Source organism: Solenopsis invicta, chromosome 8 (genome assembly GCF_016802725.1).
Source record: "Solenopsis invicta isolate M01_SB chromosome 8, UNIL_Sinv_3.0, whole genome shotgun sequence".
Classification (NCBI taxonomy): Eukaryota; Metazoa; Arthropoda; class Insecta; order Hymenoptera; family Formicidae; genus Solenopsis; species Solenopsis invicta.
The window spans coordinates 10,529,126-10,551,877 of NC_052671.1; the positions used below are offsets into that span (position 1 = coordinate 10,529,126).

Below are 22,752 nucleotides of genomic sequence, written 5' to 3' on the forward strand. Positions count from 1 at the left end.
CCGTTCGAATTGCTTATAAATATATTAAGTTTGTCGCGTCGCATACTCCAATATATTCCAATGTGCTCCAATATGTTTGCCCCAAATGCATTGGAACACGTTGGAGTATTTTGAAGCACGCGACACGAGCAACCTTTTATGTATGAATTATGGGTGCGTTCGGAAAGACCGCTATTAGCGCGCTATTTGTGTTTTCTATCTTTATTATTCATTAGATGTAAACAAGGATAGAATGATGCACAAATAGCATTAATAGTGGCTATTTTCCTTTTAGACAATACAGTCGACACGCTCGACACTTTTAACACAGAGCGACACACTTCGCTTTCCATTTACAAACTCAATCGACACTTTTCGATTCTACTCAGGAGAGGAGAGTCAGACTGTGTTCAAGTGTGTTAACTTGTGTCGATTTGTGTCTTCTAAAAGGAAAACAGCCTGTGTCTCTGGTATCTCCTCGAACACATTCTATGGCCAGTATTTAGTCAATTCTTATAAGCTTTCTACAATAAGCTATTAGTTGGTATCATAAGTCATAAGCCATAAAGTTTGACCAATCACAGTCAAATGTGAAGAGAATATTCGACTGTGATTGATCAATTCTTATGGCTTATGACTTATGATACCAACTAATAGCTTATTGTAGAAAGCCTATTATATTTAAGATTGTCTTAAGTATTATCAACCAATCACAGAGCCGTATTAAGATATTAAGGCATTACTTAAGATGATCTTCAAATAAGAATCAACTATAAATACCAGCCTATGAATAATTCCGCGGTGTCGAATTTAAAGATGTGTATATTTAAAGATATGAGCACGAAGTAAACGGAATAAACATAGCTCTCCAACTCCAAACGAGAATGTAGTTTGCTGCATCTCGCGTACTCACGAGAGTGAGTTGCGAAAATGTTGCTCTCATTGGTACATACGAGGAACAATGATCGAGATGCGCATACATCCTCTCTGTACATCTGAGTAGTTCAATCGATTCATACGGAACGAAATCTAGATCCTCTAGAATCAATTGTTGAATCATTAATGTCGCACGTGTTTTCTTTTATTTTGTCGAGTCAGCAAATCGTTTATCGTCGTATCGAATTGAAACGAATTGAATTGAATTGAATAATGAAAGAGCGTGATTTGGCATAATTCAGCGTCGAAATTCTGTAATTCTTAACGACAGTATTGATATCGTTATATTGTCGTTATATTGTGCAGATACTGTAAAAAAGCTGTGCAACGATAATGTAAAGATACCGACACTATCGTTAAAAGTTACAAAATCGCGCTACAGGGCTCATTGACTGGGCACGGCCAACGAAATCGACGTTGCATGGAAAAGAGAAAGGAAGAAAAGAGAGTCGCGACCTTGCACATTTTTTTGACAGATCGCTTTGGCAGTATACACATTCACTACCAGAATTCGCAGTGTAGATGGAACAAAGAGTATGATGTACGACAGAAGTGCCTGAATAACGCCTACAATATGTGAAATTATTGATAAATGAAGTACATGTTGGAACAAACTACAGAATAATTTCGTAAGTAGATAAAATTAATGATGAGCCACACAATATTTTTGAATCATATATAAAATGTTCATTGTGAACAAAATATTTAATATTGATATTTAAATATTCTTTGTTATATATTTTGGATTGTTATTGTTTTATATAATTATTTTTTTATTCAGTCTTTGATATCAATAATTTTTCAATATACTGCATTTATATTCCATACTTAAAAAATTTTAAAAATGTTTTATCAATAAAAGGTCTTTCTTTTCTTATTACATTTTACTGTATATGTAATTTGTAACATATAGTTTATATTTTCTTGTAAAAAATTATTTAACATAAACATTACATACATATATGATGTCAAGTATATAACATTGTCTTGTAGCTTTTAATTTGTAATTAATCATTACAAATGAAAAGCTAATTACATATCATTACTAATGATGTGTAATTTACTTAGCACAGATGTTTTAATTTGTTTACTTTTTATAAAATAATTTATATAGAAATAACATTTACTGTTGTTGCAAGATAAAAAAGAATTATGTTTATATTTAATTTTTTAAAATAACAAGATATTAAATAAAACAATTGTTTTATTAAAATGTATATAAATTGTAGAAAACATAAAATTAAAAATATATATATTTTAAAAAATTATATATATATTTTAAATATTTATTTACAAATATTTATTTGCTTTTAGAATGACTGTTCTTTAAATATATTATTTTATTTTAAAAAGTTATTATTTTACATCACACTATTGACAAAATAATATTTGAAATACTGCTGACTTATTATTTACTTTCAAATATTTAAGAAAAAACAAGATTTTCTAAGAATATGACCAATAGGAAATAATATTGGTTTTTAAATCACATTGATGGAAATATATATTTATACTTCTAATTTTATTGAACTGTTAAGGAATATGTTAACTATAACATCAAATTAATTAAAGTTTCCTTAATTTAAATCTAATTTTAGTATTAACAAAAAAGAAAAAAGTGTGAAAATGAGGTAATCTAAAAAATGAGATATAATATTGAATATAGATCAAATTTCAGGAATAGTAATAAATAACACAATAAAGTGTAAACTTATTTATTTATGTAAATTGATTAAAATATAGAACATAGTTTATTAAACATAGTTCTTTCTTTATTGCTTATTATATACATTATCAGATGAAAAATAAAATAATATTATTGCACATGAATAATAAAAGACAAAATTAAATTTTAAATTATTAAATTATTAGGAAAAAATAACATCATTTAAAATAAATATTATTCATAAAAAATGTTTATATTTTGTACTTGAATAATCTAAAATGACAGTTTATATAAAATAAAAATTATTGCACATAAGAAATCAATTTTACCTATTCTACATAAATTTTGTTAGTCAAATACCTGACTTTACATGACCGGTAATATATTATAGATTAAAATAGATTGTGCGATCCTCAAAAACTTCTTTTGGATTGAAAAAGAATAGGAATCACTTTATTTCAATCTCATTTCATGGGTTACATAATTCGCATAATTTTTTTTATATTAAAGATTGGGAATTTTGTGGTTTCAATTTTACTTCATGGATTAAATGGGTTCAAGGAATTTTTAAACTTTACTTGGATTGAAATGAATTTAAAAAATAAAAAATTTGGATTGGTAATGATTGCATAAATACATTTCTATCTATTTCAATCTATTTCCGTTTACTGGGTTGTTATATTTTATACGAACCATGTTTTTGATCCCAGCAAATAAAAATAAATTAAATATTCAATTTATTTTAATTTATTCGAGTTTGCACTTTAGAGTCTCAGAGTATTTTTGGATTCGAATAGACTCGAATGTATTGAAATATGAAATGCGATATTCATCATTTTAAATTCGGATGGATTCATGTCCCCATTATATTATTTTTTAGATTCAAATGAATTGAAATACTAAACGAGTTATTCATCATGTTGAATTCGGATGTATTCATATTATTTTTGGATTTAAATGGATTCGAAAATTCTAAAGCGCGAATTCTAAAATGTCGAAATGAATTTATTTTTAACCATTTTAATTCATTTTCGTTTACTGGGATGTTAGCAATCCTATCTGGGCAATCGTTGGTGCTGTCTAAACAAATTATTGTGATTTGTTACGAAAATAGATCCACGTACTTTATATAGTTTTCTTGAAGAAAATCTTGCACACGCCTCATACGAAGCAATCCCATAATTGAAATTGCTTATAAAGGCACTCTTCCTGGATATTATATCTTCTTTGACGGCGTCTTACAAAAACGACAATAATATTTTTTTTCTCACAGCAATAATTCTTAAAATATATTTCTAGTATACAAAATCCGAATTTTGTGTAGATGTGTTTTCATATCGTATACAAACTATTTTAAATTAAATGGTCTTTTTCAAAAAAGAAATCTTACTCTCTCCCTCTCCTTTTTTCTCTTCTCTCTTTAATAAATACGATTTTTTTTTCTTTATAAATCAATGGGTACGTTTACACGTCACTGTTAATCGAGTTTAATAACATCCGTAGTTACGAAACTGGCGCGTGCGCTAGTCGCAATTATTCAGAAGAATATACTTGTTGATGGTCAGTTTCATAACTATCGGATGTTATTAAACCCGATTAATGGTGCCGTGTAATAGCGGTCAATAATGAGATATGAATATATGTTACTGCAAAAAGTTACCCTCCAACACAATATTCTTGATCAGTGTATAAGGATCTGTAAATCTTACGTTCTTGTAATTAATGATATATTAATTATTAATTTATATTTTTTATAAAGTTATTTACATATATATATTATAATATTGGTTTTTGTTTTCTACTTAAAGAGATATCTATATTTTGAAAGCTCAGACTTTCTTTATCAGCAACCTTCAATTGGTTATCTCTTATCAGAGACATGTCTTCCTTCGTATATAATCGTGACACTACAGTATATTTTCCGTTAAGCATACTAAAATTTCCACACTAAAATTGATTCTCTATTTAGTTAAGTAATTATAAGTTAAAAATTTCTTTTTATTAAACTATTTACATATAAAGAGTAAACAAATTTTTATTTTTAAGGGACATGAACTTATATAGTATTTTATTACTTGTATTATATACTGTTTAAAATATTTTATAAAATGTTTATTATGTACATTATTATTATTAGTGTCAACAAACTTAATATATATAAATATCTGTAGATATTATAAAATGTTTAAATATTTTATTAGATAAAACTATGTAATAAAAAGAAATATAAAAATTTAATGTTACTTATATATTTCTTTTTATTTATAATAGGTTGGTGGTTTAAGTTGCATGCTGATGCTCTGTAGAGGTACTGAGATTTGTACTTTTGCAATAAATTTTTTATCCTTTAAATGTAGAAGAAGATAGTACAAAACAATTTTTTAATGGATTGTTTTAAGAAATTTTTTATCAGAAGGTAAATTATATTTAGAATATTATTACAAATAAACATTATGCCTTATATACATACATATATTTATATACATACATTTATTTATTTATGTAAAATATTGATATTTTTTAGGCAAACTGAACTTCCTATTGACGATCTGGAGACTGAGCTTGAAAAAAAAGAAAGATGGAGAAGTATCTACATAATTTATTTTACTATGTTCTTGATGTCACTTGGCTTCAGTATTATACTTACTGGAGTTTGGCCATACTTAAACGATGTATGTAGAATGAACAAGATATATCTTAATAAAGTTATAAAAATTACAATTTTATATATTTTAGATATGTTCGAATTCTTCGAATACAAATCGAATTGAATCAGATAATATTAATTTGATTCTATTCAAATTTGAAATTAAACTATTTGAATCTAAGAGTTTAAATACAAATATTTTGACAATTTTATAAAATCACATTTAAAATGACTTTGTATCTCGTATAATAAATATTACTTTTTTTTTACATAGCAATCTTTTTTTCATGATCTATGTCTTAAAATTCAACCTAACAATATTTATTATGTTGTAAATTAAAAGTTGTGTTTCGATTTTCTTTATTCTATTTAGATAAAATTTTGTTGATTTGCTTTAATTCAGATTCAAACAAAGAAATGAAATTCAATTTGATTCAATTTGACATTAAAAAAATCTTGATTTGTATATCTCTAATTAAATGTACATATGTTTTAGTTGGATTCTACTGCAGGAAAAGTATTTATGGGTTATATAGTGGCAGCCAATCCTCTTGGACAAATGTTATTTTCACCTTTGGTGGGTTGGTGGGGTAATAAAAGAGGATCAGTAAGATTGCCACTTTTAGTGACCTTAGCATTGTTTAGTGTCTCATCAGCAGTTTACAGTATTCTCGACATGATACCTGGTGATAAAAAAAGTTACATGCTTGTTGCCAGATTCTTCGTTGGTGTTAGTTCTGGTAAATGTTTTCTCAGATAGTATTATATAAATTATAACATTTATACATTTATGATATTTTGCTATTAATTATTCAATTGCAAACATATTTGATTTTTTACAGCTAATATTGCTGTAGCAAGATCTTATCTATCTGCAGCCACAAAACTTTCAGAACGAACACATGCAGTTTCCATGGTATCTTTGGCACAGGTAATTTTCTATCATTGTATTTTTAATTTTAATAAAATATATACTATAATGATTAAAAAATTATATTGTTATCTTTTATGTCATAATTTATAATTACTGTTTTGAAATAATTTAATAACAATCTTCCGAAAAGTTTATCCATTTGTATACAAAAGATAATTAATTAAACATATATGTGTGCACTCGCGCGTGTGTGTGTGTGTGTAATAAAGAAGCAATGTAATTTATTTTAGGTCCTGGGTTTTGTGGTGGGTCCTGGACTGCAGGCTGCTGTAACACCTCTTGGAGAAGATGGTATAACATTTTTAGAGCTACCTATAAACATGTATACAGCAGCTGGATGGATTAATGTAATAATGGGGATTCTTAATTTTATTTTGTTTTTACCATGGAGCTTTAAGGAACATAAGATTGCCATAAAAGAAGCTATGCATAATAATGGAAAAGCTACAGGTATAATACATCTAAATATTTTTTACTTTTACCTTTAAGTTTGATATAATTTTAAACATTGTAATAATTCATAAAGATAATGAGTTAATTTTAGTTCATTTTTTTAATTAAATTTTTCGTAATTTTATTTCTGATTTTCTATCGATTTTTATAATAAAATTTATTTCATTTGTAGAAAAAGAAACGTGGAAAGCTATAAAACCAGATTATTTGGCTGCATGGACCTTAATTTTTGGATTCTTTGTTTTAGTCTTCAATTTTGTTCTTCTTGAAACGTAAGTGTATGCATTTTTTGGTATTTATTATAATGAAGAATCAAATGAATTGAAGATAATTAAATGAGATCAAAGTAAATCAAGATTAAATAAGATAAATAAGAAGAAATTATGTTAGTATTTTTTTATAGATATAAAACTAAAAATTAGATTTTAAAAGTTTTAATATCTACTGCAAAAAAGTATTAAAATTAAGACCATCAAAATTTTGATTTGCCAAATAACAAATTTTAATTAACAAATTAAATAATAACTTTTCTATATATAGTCTTGGTACTACTCTTACCATGGATCAGTTTGCCTGGACTAAGAAGGAAGCACTATATTATATGGGAATACTAATGAGCTTTGGAGCTGTGATAGCCTGTGTTACATTTGTCATGATTGGACCGCTTTGTAAAAAGTAATTATATGATGAAGTTGCGTTCTCTTGTTAGTAAATAGTTAATACTTATACATATAGTAAAAAAATTACATTCTTGCTTTTATAATGTTTGTAATTGTAAGTAGATGATATTGTGCACATTATTGTATATCATTAAAGAAAATATGTAACGCAATCCTTTATAGATTTAAGGAACGTAAAGTAATGTTATGGGGTGGATTCTTCTTCATGGTAATTGGACGAGTATTATGTATTCCATGGGGTCCGGATCCTCCTAAACTTGCAGATTTTGGACGTGAGTATCTACTGAATAAATATCTTTAAAATATATGTATATTTTTGCATTTAATGTTTGTTTAGATGCATATTATATGACAATTTTGTAATGACTGCTTTAAAATCTTGCAGCTTATAGCAATATCACGACAGATGCCAATGGCACAGAAATTGTAGGTTGTGACATTGTTACTCAAGAATGGTGTATTTATACTCCACAACTCACAATTACTCAATTTATTATTGGTTACGGCTTTACATCTATCGGTTATCCTATAGGGGTTACTTTGATGCAAACTATATTTAGTAAAATCCTCGGTCCACGTCCACAAGGTGTATGGATGGGTTTAATGACAGGTGCGGGTTGTGCATCTCGCGTTTTAGGTCCGGTATTTGTGAGCAGTATTTACACCAAATTAGGAACATACTATACTTTTGGTATAACTGGTGTAATGTTAATTATTTCCATGTTGTGGTTACAACTTGTAAATAAACGTTTGATTGCACCAGAGATAAAAAAAAGTGATCAAGCGCCAGATATACAAGAAAAAGATACTGAAATTCCATTAGTTCAGTTAAGATCTGCTAATACTCAAACATCGCATGAAGCTGTGTAGTTTAACGAAGCATCAAATTGTGATAATTAAAATTGTGTATTGGCAAAGAGAAAATTATTTTTCGTGTAATGTGCAATTGCCACAGTAAATTGTACATAAACAATCGACAAATTAAGGTAACAATGCAAATTAATTTATATTTTTCTATATGTATATATATAAATTACTATCATATTTTTTGAATCTATAGATATTTTTTATACAAAGTTACATGTTTTACGAAATGCAATTAAAATTAATGTCTTCAGAATAGTATCACAATAGAATTATAAATAATTGAGACAATAATAAAGCGTTATGCTCAAAATTTTTTTGTGATACAATTGTTTAAATTTTAATTATATCTTTTATATAAATTCGGACTAATGTTATATTAATTATAACATAATGTTAAATTAATGTGTAAGACTTGGATTATGAAGGCGATAAAGACTTGCCATAGATAATGCAAAATCAAAAATTTGTATATGAATTTAATGTTATTCTTCCAGAACTAATACTTTTTTGCTTAAAGAGAAGTTATAACTCTGAAACATGCACAGTTGTTAACATTAGTGCTATTAGTATTTTTTAGACAGAATAATGCGTATGAATATATAAACAAATACTGATGTACAAATTATGAATTTTATATACACAACTTTAGTTCTCCAAGTATTTTTATCAACTGCAAAACGTTAGAAATTGCATAAAAACAAATTTGTTTAATAATTTATATTCTATGTGCATTTTTATATACTTATTGTTCTTTTAAAGTTTACGTTTATCATTGTTTAAAGTTTAAAGATTAAATTAATACCACGGTTATGTCTAAACATTTGAGTAATGTACAAATTTATAATAGAGTAGCATATAGTACTTATACAAGAGCGTTATTATCTTTTCTAGGAGAGTAATATTATATTCAAATGCGTTAGACCATAGCAAATATTATGCAATATGAAATTTGATTATGTACTGAGTAATTATCTAAGTTTTGTTAACCAATTAATTTTTTTTTTTAGAATATTTTGTTATTAGTATCAATAATCATTTTCGCTCAAGATAGATTTAGATGTTGGAATGTTCATTAATTATTATAACATTTATGAATTGCATATCTTATTAGCTGTTTACATAAGTATGATATAAATGCAACGTAAATCAATGCAAGAATAAAAACCCAAACAACACATAGTTTAAATCGAATTATAAAGACATCTAAAGGCACAGCTCTGAAAGTAGTCTCTTAAAGACGTATAAAAGACATCTTGTGAGCTAATTTCGTATTGTACGAGAAGGCACAGTCTTTTTATTTTTTTCGTGTAGTTTGAAGAGCAAAGACTGACTGGACTGACCTAATTAACCCTTTGGAGTCTGATTTATTTTTCGTTTACTTGTGTTATATCTGAAGTCATGTTTTATAAAAATGTGGATGCTAATATCGAGAAATGTTAATTTTATGAATAGGGTATGCCCTTTTTTATCTATAATGGATAAATAAAATTTGTATATAATGGAAAAACGGGATCTATTTGTACCATTAGATGTACGTAATACATGGATGGGACACATATGTACCGATAGACTCCAAAGGGTTAAAAATTTATATAAACTTGTATTACATTAATTAAGAAATGAATAATTGATATTACATAGATATTGTTTAATTTTTTAATGAATATTCAAAAAATAACAACATAAGAAGTTCTGTATAAAAATAATTTACATCCAATATTAAAAAATTATAAAATTGTGGCAAGTTATCAAAAAATTTGAATATAATAAATTGTTATATGACATATAAAAAAGAAATATTTTTTTCAAATGTAGTTAAATTATAAATAAATCTTATTTTATAAAATGCAATATTTTAAGATAATATATAGGCAACACCAAAAATTTTTGCAAGATGACATTCATGCAGTTCCTGGCTTCAAATATGGAATTAATGTTTTATTGTTTTATTATACATTCTTTTTATATCCAACAATTAAAAGCAAAATATATGGATGTCAAAAGACTTTCAATATCGCAGAAGCGATAATAAAAACATTGAAAAATTATTTCATTTATGCATCTGTGGAAATTTTCAGTGTTACCTATATATATATATATATATATATATATATATATATATATATATATATATATATAGACACACACATATAGGCATATTTTTCTAATATTTTTGTATACACTGAAAAATACATTAAATATATAATAACAAATAAAATTTTGTATAACTACATTTTATAATTAATGAAAATAAAATGAGAAATATAAATAATATGTAGTTATAATAAATAATTTGTATTGCCCTTACTTGTATGCAGAACCAATTCTTTTCCAATTTTTTTTAACAATGACGAAAGCTATTAGAATGCACCAATGTATATAAAATTCTTAATATTTGATTAAATTTAATACAACAAAGATAAATTCAATTAGTTGTCAAATATTAAATTTTTTATTTCTCTATTGTAGTAGTAGTAGAAATTGACTATCATTTCTTTTACATTTCTTCTTATATACTCATAACATGAATATAATAAAACCTTTAATTCTAAAAAAGAAACTCGTCAAAAAATTGACACATTATATAAACACATAGCTTCTTATAAATGCTGTGCTATCACTTATAAATGCTAATGATATAATAAGAGTGCATGGTTACTATGGATTACAAAAATGATTAATATATGTCTGTCTGTGATGAATTGTAGAAATGCAGATTATTCATACAAATAATATTAGAGACGTGCGAATCAAGATTTTTTTTCATGTTGAACTGAATCAAATCGTTGAGATTTAACTTAATTAACAGCATAATTACTGTTAGGTTGAATTTTAATAATAAATAAAAAAAATTCTATAGTAAGAACAATACTGATATATGATATAGTCATTTTAAATATGATTTATAAGATTGTCAATATATAACTCGTATTTGAAACTCTTAGATTCAAAATTTTCGAACAGTATGAATCACAGAAATTCAAAATCAAATCGAGTCTTACTTGATTTCAGATTCCATTCATATTTGAGTAATTCGCACATCTCTACACAAATAATCTTATAATTACAATTAATCTTTCTTCTTTGGTTTCTTAGGATTACGCGAACGCGATTTCGCTTTGCAAAGTGGACAAATTGGTGCATTCCTGTGAATTTGTTGATGGCATGAAAGGCAGGACTTCATAGGTGGCGGTTGTTGCCTGTAAAGTGATAGAAATATTTTTTTTATTATAGAAACCATAAATGTTTTTAATTATACATGAAAGATATAATAAGGGGACGAGATATACCAGTGGTACCTGAATGTTGGAGCGGGTGGCCCTGGGGCTGGTGGTAATGGTCTAGGCTCTGGTTTGCTCGGCCCTTGAAGGGGTTGTGGAGCTAGGAAAGGTGTAGAACCACCTGGATGCCCAGGATGATGTAGCCCAAGTGGTGGTAACAAGTCATCACCCCGTACTTCCACTCTCCATTCTGCCTTTTGCATTGGCCGTTCAAAGTAGCTATGAACAAACCGTCTACACAATAAAAGTTTGACTCAGCTCAGTCTGTAATGTTACTTTCCACTTATTGGCTATTACTAAATGTGTTCCTTTTTACAGCTGATTTTCACACAGCTTTAGAATAATCACGATACTCACTCAGGGGAGATAAGATCCGACTCAGTCTCATATAACTCTGGTAACCTTTCTAAACCTAAAAATTCCCTTCGCATACGGTCAATGTCATGCTTTAGTGGTTGATAATCATTATTATGAATCAGTTTTGCAGTTTCCCTCGCCCTGTTACGCGCTTCCTCTGCTTGCTTGATCACCGATTCCATCTGATAAAATGTAGATTTTATTATTGACAATTTTCAACATAATTCTAAAAATATCTCATATAGTCATATTTTGCTTGCAGAAATAAAAACCAAACAATATAAATTCACCGCATTAATATCTGCGTGTATCTGACGCAATTCCTCTACATGTGCCATTTTCTCCTGCATCAACAGATCCATTTCTTGCTTATATTCTAACAAACATTTCTCCTCTTGCTCGGTCTGTTCCACCTCTTGCAATATTCTCTGTTTCAGTTTCTCCAATTGAAGGGTTTTTGACCTGCGGCGACACAAAGGAAAGAAACATCCGTCAAACCAATTTCTTACGCAATATATGAAAGGATATATGCGAGAGGATATCACGTCCCCATACCTAATGTCTTTTAAAGCCTCCAGCTTCGCAAAAATCACCGCCGTCTCGGACGCCGACATGTCGGAGGTTAATCTCCGATTATTTACGATTACTGAACTCCGGAATTTCAGCAACGATCCCCCGACTCGAGCTGGACTACTGCATATTCGATATCGGAGCGAATTAGATTAGAGAAACCACAAATTGCGTACGTGATTTTTACGAGGAGTTATCACGATCGAGCGATTTCATTAACCGACTCCGCACAGCTTTGGTGAAACTACACCTGACAGAACTATTAAACAGCAGTTCGCGTCGTTCGCGAGAGCATCGCGGTTCATCAATCGCTTTTTTTCTTCTTTTCATCTACCCGCGTGAGATAGCGAACTTGAACTGTCCAACGAGATGACGCGACGCGCCATCTGGGATGCTGGGACAGTAATCTCGACGGGCGCTCCGATTCAATTTTCATTGATTTTTTTTTCTCACGATAGAAGAATTTCATTAAATTATACTTGAATTATTTATGTATTATTTATGTTACATCTTTTTCATGTTATACTCATTGTCAGAAAGTCTATATCTTTTCTCAGAATTGTTCATATATGTGAATGATGAAATACCGTATTAAGATTTCTAAGATTTTTGGTTTTATAATTTCTGATGAAATATAATAAAAAAGTTCAAGAGTTTTTTTTAGAATTTATGGGATGAGAAATCTCAGAATCTTCAGAATTCACATGTATGAAAAATTCTAACAGAAGATGTAGATTTTATAAGTATTTCTGAATATTTCTGAAAAATGTTCTTCAATTCATATAAAAAAATTGAGAAAAATTTTTATTAAGATATTAAGCACACAATATTTCTAAAATATATGATTATTATTAGAAACTAATTAAATAATATTACTGTGAATATTCCAAGAATATTATTTGATACTTTTTTAATATTATGAAAATATTTTGTTATTCTATATCTACATAATATTTATGGTATATTACTTTAAAATCTGTGAAATATTATTAAAACATTCATATAGTTTTAAGAAATCCATATTTAAAAAACATTTAAAATTCATTATCTTCTTGCAGCATCTATATTGACGACGACTATCTATATCGTTGCAAGATTCCGGAGAACAAAGATAAATCTAGATGGTGTTTCATTGTTCAAAAGACTTGCGAAATCTCCGATTATGATTGATCCTGCGAAATCGGTCGGCGGAATCGTCATTGGAAAATCGTCACCCTTCAACGCGCAAAAATTGCATGTAAATCGAAAAAGAAGGGAACGGAAATACGGAGGAGGGTACAATTCATGCGAGCCAAGATCTTGCCCTCGCCAATCTTTCTTCGGTCTCTTTTGTGCGTTTGACTCGAGCGCGCGACGACTCCCCGTGGATTCCGTTTTTCAAGCGGCCGCGGGTCGAGTACGTGCGCATGCGTGCAGATCGCGCGTGCGCGCTCCGTCAGGCCCTGGAGGGGCGTAGAAAGGAGGCCATATTGTACAGTTAAATTGAAAGAACGAAAATAATTGTATCTCTCGCCGTCGCGCCGATCGCTCGCGCCCGCACCACCATCGGTTCCCCCTGCCTGCGTTTCCTCCGTTATCGTTCGCGAGCGACGGCGGAGATTCCTTGCACGTTTTGCCTGCGTCTCCGTGTCGTGCATCCGCGGCGTAGCCCCGTGAGAGAATCGAGAGAGATAGAGCAGCAGCGAGTACACGGGAGCCAATCGGCGGCTCCTCGGCCTCGGCCTGCCCTTTGTATATAAGCCATACGTCGTCGCAGTAGCGCGGTTCCGATCCCGGGGGTAACTGACGTCGGCTCGTTAAGAGGTGCTTGTTGCTTGCTGCGATCGAGATGGGCACTCGGGACGACGAGTATGATTATTTATTTAAAGGTAAATCGCATTTTTCTCTCTTTCTCACACCCTCTCTTCCTTCCTCCGTCCTCTTCTTTCTCTTGGACATGTGTGTGTGTATATATATGTGTATATGTGTGTGTGCGTGTGCGTGCGAGTGATTGCTACTTTTTTTTCACGTACTCGGGAGACACATTGTCCGCGATCGACGGATATGTCGCTACGGTTTCCGCCGCCGCGACGACGATGACGCGCACGTCACCTCGTGAACGACGGCTGCCTGTCCGTGGCGAAACGCGCGCGCGATGACATCAGAAACGATGACCCACCATCGCGCGGTGGTAGCGGCGACGGTTACGTTTTTCCCGCGGGAGGGGGGAGCGTCCTGCTGCGATTCCTCGGGACGACTTCCTGGTCGACGGCTCGTCGATTCCGGTCCTCTTTCCTCCTTGGTGCTCGCTCCCCGCCGCCTCTTCCCTCCCTCTCTCTCTCTTTGCTGGACTTGACTCTTCTTTCCCCGCGCCCGTGAAAAACGCCCGCGATTTATACATTACGTATGTAATTGGGCGCGATATATACACGTATCGAGTACATGGTGTTATGCCCGTTTGTACCGATTGTACATGGCTTGTGTGGGCATTCCGTGCCTGTGCGTGCGACGTACATGAAATTTCTTTTGACCTTGTCATTCCGCATCATCTGCACTTTCGTGGAACAGAGAAGGAGGGAGAGAGAGAGAGAGAGAAAGAAAGATAGCAAAGATTACTATAAACTGCTATCATCAGCTCTCTCTCTTTCTTCTCCCTCTTATTAGCTGTTATATTTATCTTATTCTGTGTTAATTGACTGTTACGTTAATCAATTACACACTCGTGAATTTGAATGTTTGCAGAATTGGTTATTTAGCATGCTATTTCAATGCTGAATACTTTCAGCAATTTCGTCGATCTTGACCTTTAACTTAAAGGCCTTTCTACAATAAGTCATGAGCCATAAGAATTGATCAATCACAGTCGAATATTCTCCTCACATTTGATTGTGATTGGTCAATTTTTATGGCTTATGATACCGACTAATAGCTTATTGTAGAAAGGCCTTAATAAAGGTATAATGTAATCGTGTATTTTCATTGTCACTGTCACTGTCACTGTCACTGTCACTGTCATGATCTGAACATTATTGCAGTAGGCTGATAAGGTGGATTGGTTAATCATATTTTTTCTTTTTATTTAGATACTTTTTTCAATAAGCGTGATTTGCAAACAAAATCAATTTTATAAAACTAATTTAAAGATAGAAATTAGATATATTAAAACTATTCTGAATTGTCTTGCTCTCAAATAATTGAATTTTTATTATGAATTTGGACTCAAATGAAAAAACATGCATGAATATGCTGTACACATATGAATACATGTATACATCGTGTTTATATGTATCTATATATGTACATATATTATTTTAATACAATTTAACAAAAAATAGGATTAAATGTATAATATTTTATTCTGAATTGTCTTGTTAAAATAATTAAATTTTTGTTACAGATTTAGCTTCAAACAAATAAAAAAAACATGCATAAATGTGATATGCATATATACGAATACATATACTTCACATTTATATATATTTTTTTACTTTGATGATAACAAAATTCTATTCTCAATTGAAATAATTAAATTTTTATTGTAAATCTAGCTTCAGACAAATGAGAAAACACACATGAATGTGACATACATATGTACAAATATATATACACACCATGTTTATATTTCTTACTTTGATATAGCTGATTTAATGAAAAATAGGAATGAGATGTATAACACAACTATTCTGAATTGAAATAATTAAATTTTTATTATACATAAATCTAGCTTCAGCCAAATGAGGAAACATGTGTGAACATGATTTACATATATACAAACACATACATACAATATTTATATTTCTTACCTCAGTAAGAGTAGATATAGAATAAAGAGAACAAAGTCTTTGTCATATTTTATGCTTAATGTTTAATAGCACCAAGAATGATAGAAAGAAAGTTTGCTCCCTTGGATAAAAGTCTAAAAATAGAAAGAATACTCATGCACACTCTGCATGATCATGATGTGGCACGGATTCACTAATACATGACAAAATTTTTTTAGCTGTACAGATAAAGAGTTTTATACATGTTTATTGAATCATTACTTTTACAGTTATTTAATTTTTTTATATTTATTAAATATATCTTTTATTTATAAATTTACATCTCGATTTTAGAAATTTGATCTTGGGGAATCTTTAACATCATAATCATTTATTTTGAAGCAAATTCTTTTATAATATTTAATATTTTATGGAAAAGACTAAAGTTAAATAACAATTGTTTGAGACATTTTAAAACATTATGTGAACATATATATTTTTAAATTTTGTACAAAAATTGATATTAAATTTATTTATTATTAAATATAGAATTTATTGTTATAAAGCTCATTTTTAATCTTGGTCATTTATTCAATATCAAACTCCAAAATTCCTTATTATCTTCAGATAGTAATGATGATAGTTGTACAGTCTCTCAATATTTTAGAGTAGTTGCAAACGTCTTTGATATGTAACCTAATAGATTTAAGATGTCAGAGAAAAATACAATTACTATTATAAGATACATCTTTCTATATTTCATGTATTAAGAACATTAAATGATTCTGTTATTCCAAAAATTTAATCATTGCTATACATTTGTCTAATTGATTTTTTTTTGTTTTTTCAGTTGTTCTCATTGGAGATTCTGGAGTAGGAAAAAGTAATCTCTTATCCCGATTTACAAGAAATGAATTCAATTTGGAATCGAAGTCTACCATCGGAGTTGAGTTTGCAACACGCAGTATACAAGTTGATGGTAAAACCATTAAAGCCCAAATCTGGGATACAGCTGGACAAGAGCGTTATCGTGCGATTACCTCTGCGTAAGTTTAAATGTCATATATTCGTTATTAAAATGAATAAAGAATATTAGGTTGGCCAATAATTCTGTGCAGTTTTTACCTTGGCTAAAGTAGCCTAATTGATACAGATGATTTTCCACACTCCGATGTTTGGAGAACATCTTCAATCTCTCGTGTTGTATAGCGTGAGTTTGTGTCGATTGACACCTTCATGATGCTGTCGACCTCAACTGGCCGGCCAGAGCATGGTGTGTCTTGGACAAAAATCTCTGGAACAAAGTCTCTCAAACCACTTCTGGCACACGCGTTTCTTCACAGCAACCTCGCCATACACTGCACGTATCTTTTTACAAATTTGCGTCGCGTTTTTATCTTAAATAAAAAAGAAAATACCAAAAATGCTCGGTTTGGTTAATTCATCTTTCAAATACCACCAAACATACAAAACACAACTAATCTTCACGCTGTTTTTTTTAATCTACATTGAAATGTCACTTGTCAATGACGAGACGTTTTAAAGATTTAGATTGAAAATAAAGTTTTTACGGAGCGCTAAAACCATACGGAATTATTGGCTAATCCAATAGCTTATCTACGCCGAATTATTTTAAATATTAAATGTGAACTATGTAATTATATAACTTAATAAAAATATTATTTTATAAAAATATTAAGAAGCAAAAGAAGCAGGAAAAGTGATTGTTCTCTAAATTAAACAATAAAATATTAAATTCTTTATTTGTAATAAGAGTTGAATTTTGCAGGTAGTTATAATATATTTATTATATATATATATATATATATATATATAATATAATAACTACCTGCAATATATATTTATTATTATAATATGTATTATTTGTATGAATATGTTCACTATATTATATTCGCGCAATTAAAATTTTGAAAAAATTAAAGTTTTGATGGTAAATTTTTATGTATTACAATCTAGTAATTACATTGAACTTAATAAAAAACTTAATAGAAAACTAAAAATTTATGCAAAAACAACTAATTATAAATTTACGTAGGCGGATATAAGCTGAAAAGAAACTTATATCACATAAAATTGGCATTATAAATTTCGATATATGATGCACCTATCAATAATCTTTCTTTAATTACTAGATATTACCGCGGAGCAGTTGGTGCACTACTCGTGTATGATATTGCGAAACACCTGACGTATGAAAATGTAGAAAGATGGTTACGAGAATTACGGGACCATGCTGATCAGAATATTGTGATTATGTTAGTGGGAAATAAGTCAGACTTGAGGCATCTGCGTGCTGTTCCGACTGACGAAGCTAAAGCATTTGCCGAGAGGAACGGTTTGTCTTTCATCGAAACATCCGCTTTAGATTCTACCAATGTTGAGACGGCGTTTCAAAACATATTAACAGGTAATAGATCTTCCACGGTATTGTCAAATGTATTACTAGAGTTTATTTCCAAAACGGATTATAGTTATCTTACACTTTTTCACTCAAAATTTTGACTTTTTAATCAATTTCTAATAAATTGAAATCTATAATTCTGGTATCAAAATTCAGGATTTATCAAATATAAATCAATTGGTCTTACAGAGCTATGCATTATTCAATGTAATTGACATATATTGAATTATTAAACATTCAAAATCACATTAAAACTATAATAGCTAATATGTTTTGGTATCTGTTTCCATGAAAACAGTTATCAATATTTTCATACAATTACCAATAATATTTATGTTATACTATACATTGTTTTTTTTTATTCCATAGAATTTATTTTAGTAGATGAAATTTTTTCATATTATATTTTTATTTAAAAAATCATGTATACAGGGTATTTGAGACTACCCTTACATCTGTCTTTAAAATAAAGGGAACGTAGTATTTTTATTGCAAACTCAGATTATATGTAAAAAAAGTTTTTTTGAAAATGTTTCCATTAATCTTTTTTTAATTTTTTATCGCACTTTTAAGATTATTTTAAGATTAATGGAGGTATTTTAGGAAAAATATTTTAAACAAAAGTTTCTTATTTTTTGCTTATAATCTGAATCAGAAACAAAAATTATACTACATTAAAAAAAATTCAACAATGTCTGTATAGTCCATTTCTGATCAGAACCGGAAGATGAAAATTTCACCATTTAATAAAACGTACACAATTTGCTTATCAAAATTTTCAACATTCTTTTATTAAAATTATTTTCTTTTATTTAAAAAGGTTAGTCTAGAGGTGTGGTCTAGAGAGTGGACTAGAGGTCTTAGACACTGTATTATTGATGAAAGAATCTCTATACAAATTCTTTTATTTTGAGATAGTAAAACTTGTATATTATAATAAAATTAAAATTTTATGTTTTTCTGTAATATTTACATAACATTGAAAACTTTGACTTGCAACGTTGACTTTGTTTTTGCAGAAATTTACAGAATCGTATCGCAAAAACAGATACGAGACCCACCTGAAGGTGATACAATCCGGCCACAGAATGTAGAACAAATTGAAGTCAAACCAACGATGAATGCCGAGGGAATGCGTAAGCAGTGCTGCCAGTGACTCACCTTGTTGCTTAAAATGTGTGTACACGTATATACAGTATGAATATCACGGAAGTACAGTTGGGGATATCTAATTTCTAACGAAAAAATGATTTCGTTTATGATGCAGTAAAAAGTTTCTGGAATGATTATTTGTATAATAGGATAGATTTAATTATAAGGAAACACTGTGGTTAGTTTATTATTAATGTTAACTTGATTGTAAATTGAGTTAATTTTAACATATATCAAAATTAAATATTATTAAAGACACTTCTATCACATTTCTTTCATTCCAATAATTTATATTCTATATACTGTTGAAACCATATTGAACTATAGAGTCGTTTATATGTATCATGTACATATAATTATGATCTCTTATACATATTTAATTTTCTATTAAAACGATTCAAATATTTAAGTTTGTTTCCTTTAGAAGATTGTGTTGCAAATTATGTAATTTACAGAATGTTTCAACTAGATGTTCTTTTAATTATATATTCATATTTTTTCGGGACATCATGTCAACATTTTTCAAGTAACTAACGATTGAAAATAAGAAACATTTTGCAAATTAAATCTCAGAAGCAAATAAATAACAAAACAATACTCTTTAACTCATATTGTTTTTTAATTATTAATTTTTTTAATTATTGTTTTTTTTAAATTTTAATATGAAACATATATAAAAAAATGAAACATTACAGTAAATAAATTTCTCTCCATTTTCTTATGAAGGAAACATTGACTTCGAATTGACTAAAGAATCTGTAATTAAAAGGACATTTGGTGATAGATTTTGGATGTTCTATACAATAAGATTAAATGCTTTATAACAGGCAGAAGTAGGCGATAAAAAAGCGATATGTTCAACAATAAATATATATCACTGAATGTGTTACAAATTATTTATAATGATAAAGTTTGCTTTGGGGTTATTAAATACTTTAAAATATTTAAATAAGCTGGAATATTTATTAAACTAGTTTTCTATAGTAATTTCTGATACTATTAATGCCATATTATATTCAATAATTACATATAGCTATATAATCTAGTTCTAGTTAATCTAATTCTAATTCTTAGTTATATCAGTTTTGGAAATTTCATACTTTTTTAATCTTCAATGAAATAACTTCAATCTTCCTTAATAATATATTTAGTATTTATAAAATAGAGAAAATTGATATTGATAGGATGATTCATTGTTTGATTTAATCTAAGTGATATATGACGTCATCGTAAAGAAAGTTTACGTAAGCGTGGATATAATTCCGAGTATTTACGGAATTATGTAATGTTCGTACGTTTGAAGAAGTGCATCTATGAATTTACAATATTAACTATTTATGTATATTTGTAATTATTCATATCTTTTTTTTTAATACATAACAAGTATGCATTTTCGTTTATATAAAAAAAGACTGCGACAAAAAGAATAAATTTATTAATTTATATTGTTTGCAAAATCTTTTGTTTTTAAGATATAAACATATATCTGTAATTATTTAAAATCATTGATCCATATTAATAAATTATATAAATTTTTCTTAAAAAATTTTTTCGGAAGTTTAATTAAAGTTGTATTATAAAATATTGGATACATTGCAGGCCTGACTATTTATTATTATACAGATATTTTCTAAGCTTTTTGAAATAACTTTTAAAGATTTATATTACCATTATATATATAATAAATTCAATTAAATTAATTATATTTGTCTCATATTAATAGAGACATTAATATTCATATTTATATACCTAAAAAATATTCAAAGAGAACATAAAATATAAAAAGATATGTTAATAATTCAAGAATCAATAACAGAATTATATATATATATATATATATATATATATATATATATAATAAAAAAAAATATATATATATAATTCTGTATAAAATTGTATCTCATACATATTTCTATTATGTTCATGATTTTTTATAATGTTATTTTTTAATTAAAAATATATAATGAATCAACTACGGAATAATTATCAAATTCTATACTATAGAATAATTGTCATTTACTAAGAAATATTTATTACTTATAGTCGAATCAGATAAAGAGTTATGTAATTTTATTTTGCAGAAGCAGTCATACGGAGGAGAAAAAAGTGGGAGTACTAGTTGGCGGTAGATATAACAGGTGCATAACAGAACGAGAGTTAAGACTATGTGCGCAAGCATGTAATCTCGTATGTTAAAAGAGATTTTATCCTTACCATTGCGAGAGAGAACATCCATCAATCCATACACGAGAGTATGCATTACATGTTCGTGTAATAATCAAGTAAGGATAAGCGATTAAAAAAAAAAAAGATTGTACGATTGCTGTAAACGCACGTACATGCGCACCATTCTGTCCGCGAAAAAAATCATCTTTACTCTCTCTGTTTGTCTCTCTATCTGTCACGATATAAATTATGTTATAAATAAATGTTATATTACTGCTTCTTTGTAATACATATATATATATATATAAACGACTCTTCTTAACGCGTAGCGTGATCGTGAGTATGTGAACAGTTTATGATCGTATATGCAATGAAGTATCATGAATAAATACTATCATGCACTGCATAGAAAAAAAACAAATATAGATAATGGGCTTACATGGCAAAATGATGGAAAAGGCGTTGCAAAACAGCTAACTTGAGATAGTCTTTTCTTGTTGCTCACTCTCGGCTCTTCGTAAATAATAGTACTAGTCTGTATAAGCTTGGGCACTACATGCTTCGGGATTACTTTATTTTTACATGGATCTTTCCAAACTTCTTACCAGATAAAATTATATAAGAACAATTATAAACAAAAGTTGTATAGTAGGCGTTTTTCAAAACCCTAAAAGATGTTGCTTTATGTGTGGCTGTAATATGTATAATACGTTATCGTCTCACAAGCTTTTATTGTATCCTAAATAAAATAGAGAGTGAGTAAGGTATTGACAAATCGAAATGTCTATTTCTCGATGGATCACATGAAAAATCAACGGTTTGAAATTTATCACTTATAATAATCTTTAGGAAGATTATTGAAAAAGCAAGATAACTAACAAAAGATAATTATAGTGCGTGCG

The 22,752-nt window shown here is 28.9% G+C and overlaps 3 protein-coding genes across 8 annotated transcripts; 2 read left to right on the forward strand and 1 right to left on the reverse strand.

Moving 5' to 3' along the window:
• The first annotated feature begins 328 nt into the window (after positions 1–328).
• LOC105200874 (major facilitator superfamily domain-containing protein 8) lies at positions 329–9,798 on the forward strand. Of its 4 annotated transcripts, none has more exons than XM_026130252.2 (11): positions 329–449; positions 1,392–1,544; positions 4,853–4,997; positions 5,106–5,253; positions 5,725–5,968; positions 6,071–6,159; positions 6,393–6,612; positions 6,788–6,887; positions 7,156–7,290; positions 7,458–7,567; positions 7,681–8,165. In XM_026130252.2, exons 3-11 carry the CDS (start codon positions 4,966–4,968, stop codon positions 8,163–8,165), a joined length of 1,563 nt encoding a protein of 520 aa, XP_025986037.1. In that variant the 5' UTR covers positions 329–449; positions 1,392–1,544; positions 4,853–4,965. The 4 variants fall into 4 exon arrangements, with proteins under 4 accessions (XP_025986037.1, XP_011166956.1, XP_025986036.1 ...); XM_011168654.3 differs by lacking the exon at positions 329–449 and adding an exon at positions 975–1,169; XM_026130251.2 differs by lacking the exon at positions 329–449 and having other exon boundaries at positions 975–1,544.
• Positions 9,799–10,591: 793 nt separating this feature from the next.
• On the reverse strand, positions 10,592–12,924 carry LOC105200876 (zinc finger C4H2 domain-containing protein). Of its 3 annotated transcripts, none has more exons than XM_011168660.3 (5): positions 12,356–12,924; positions 12,091–12,262; positions 11,801–11,982; positions 11,453–11,662; positions 10,592–11,362 (listed from the first exon to the last, which is right to left on the reverse strand). In XM_011168660.3, exons 1-5 carry the CDS (start codon positions 12,412–12,414, stop codon positions 11,233–11,235), a joined length of 753 nt encoding a protein of 250 aa, XP_011166962.1. In that variant the 5' UTR covers positions 12,415–12,924; the 3' UTR covers positions 10,592–11,232. The 3 variants fall into 3 exon arrangements, with proteins under 3 accessions (XP_011166962.1, XP_011166957.1, XP_011166960.1); XM_011168655.3 differs by having other exon boundaries at positions 11,453–11,677; positions 12,356–12,913; XM_011168658.3 differs by having other exon boundaries at positions 11,462–11,677; positions 12,356–12,893.
• Positions 12,925–13,822: 898 nt separating this feature from the next.
• Positions 13,823–22,004, forward strand: LOC105200877 (ras-related protein Rab-11A). Its single transcript, XM_026130254.2, has 5 exons — positions 13,823–14,238; positions 16,961–17,156; positions 18,264–18,538; positions 19,552–19,708; positions 21,766–22,004. Exons 1-4 carry the CDS (start codon positions 14,199–14,201, stop codon positions 19,686–19,688), a joined length of 648 nt encoding a protein of 215 aa, XP_025986039.1. The 5' UTR covers positions 13,823–14,198; the 3' UTR covers positions 19,689–19,708; positions 21,766–22,004.
• The last annotated feature ends 748 nt before the right edge of the window (positions 22,005–22,752 follow it).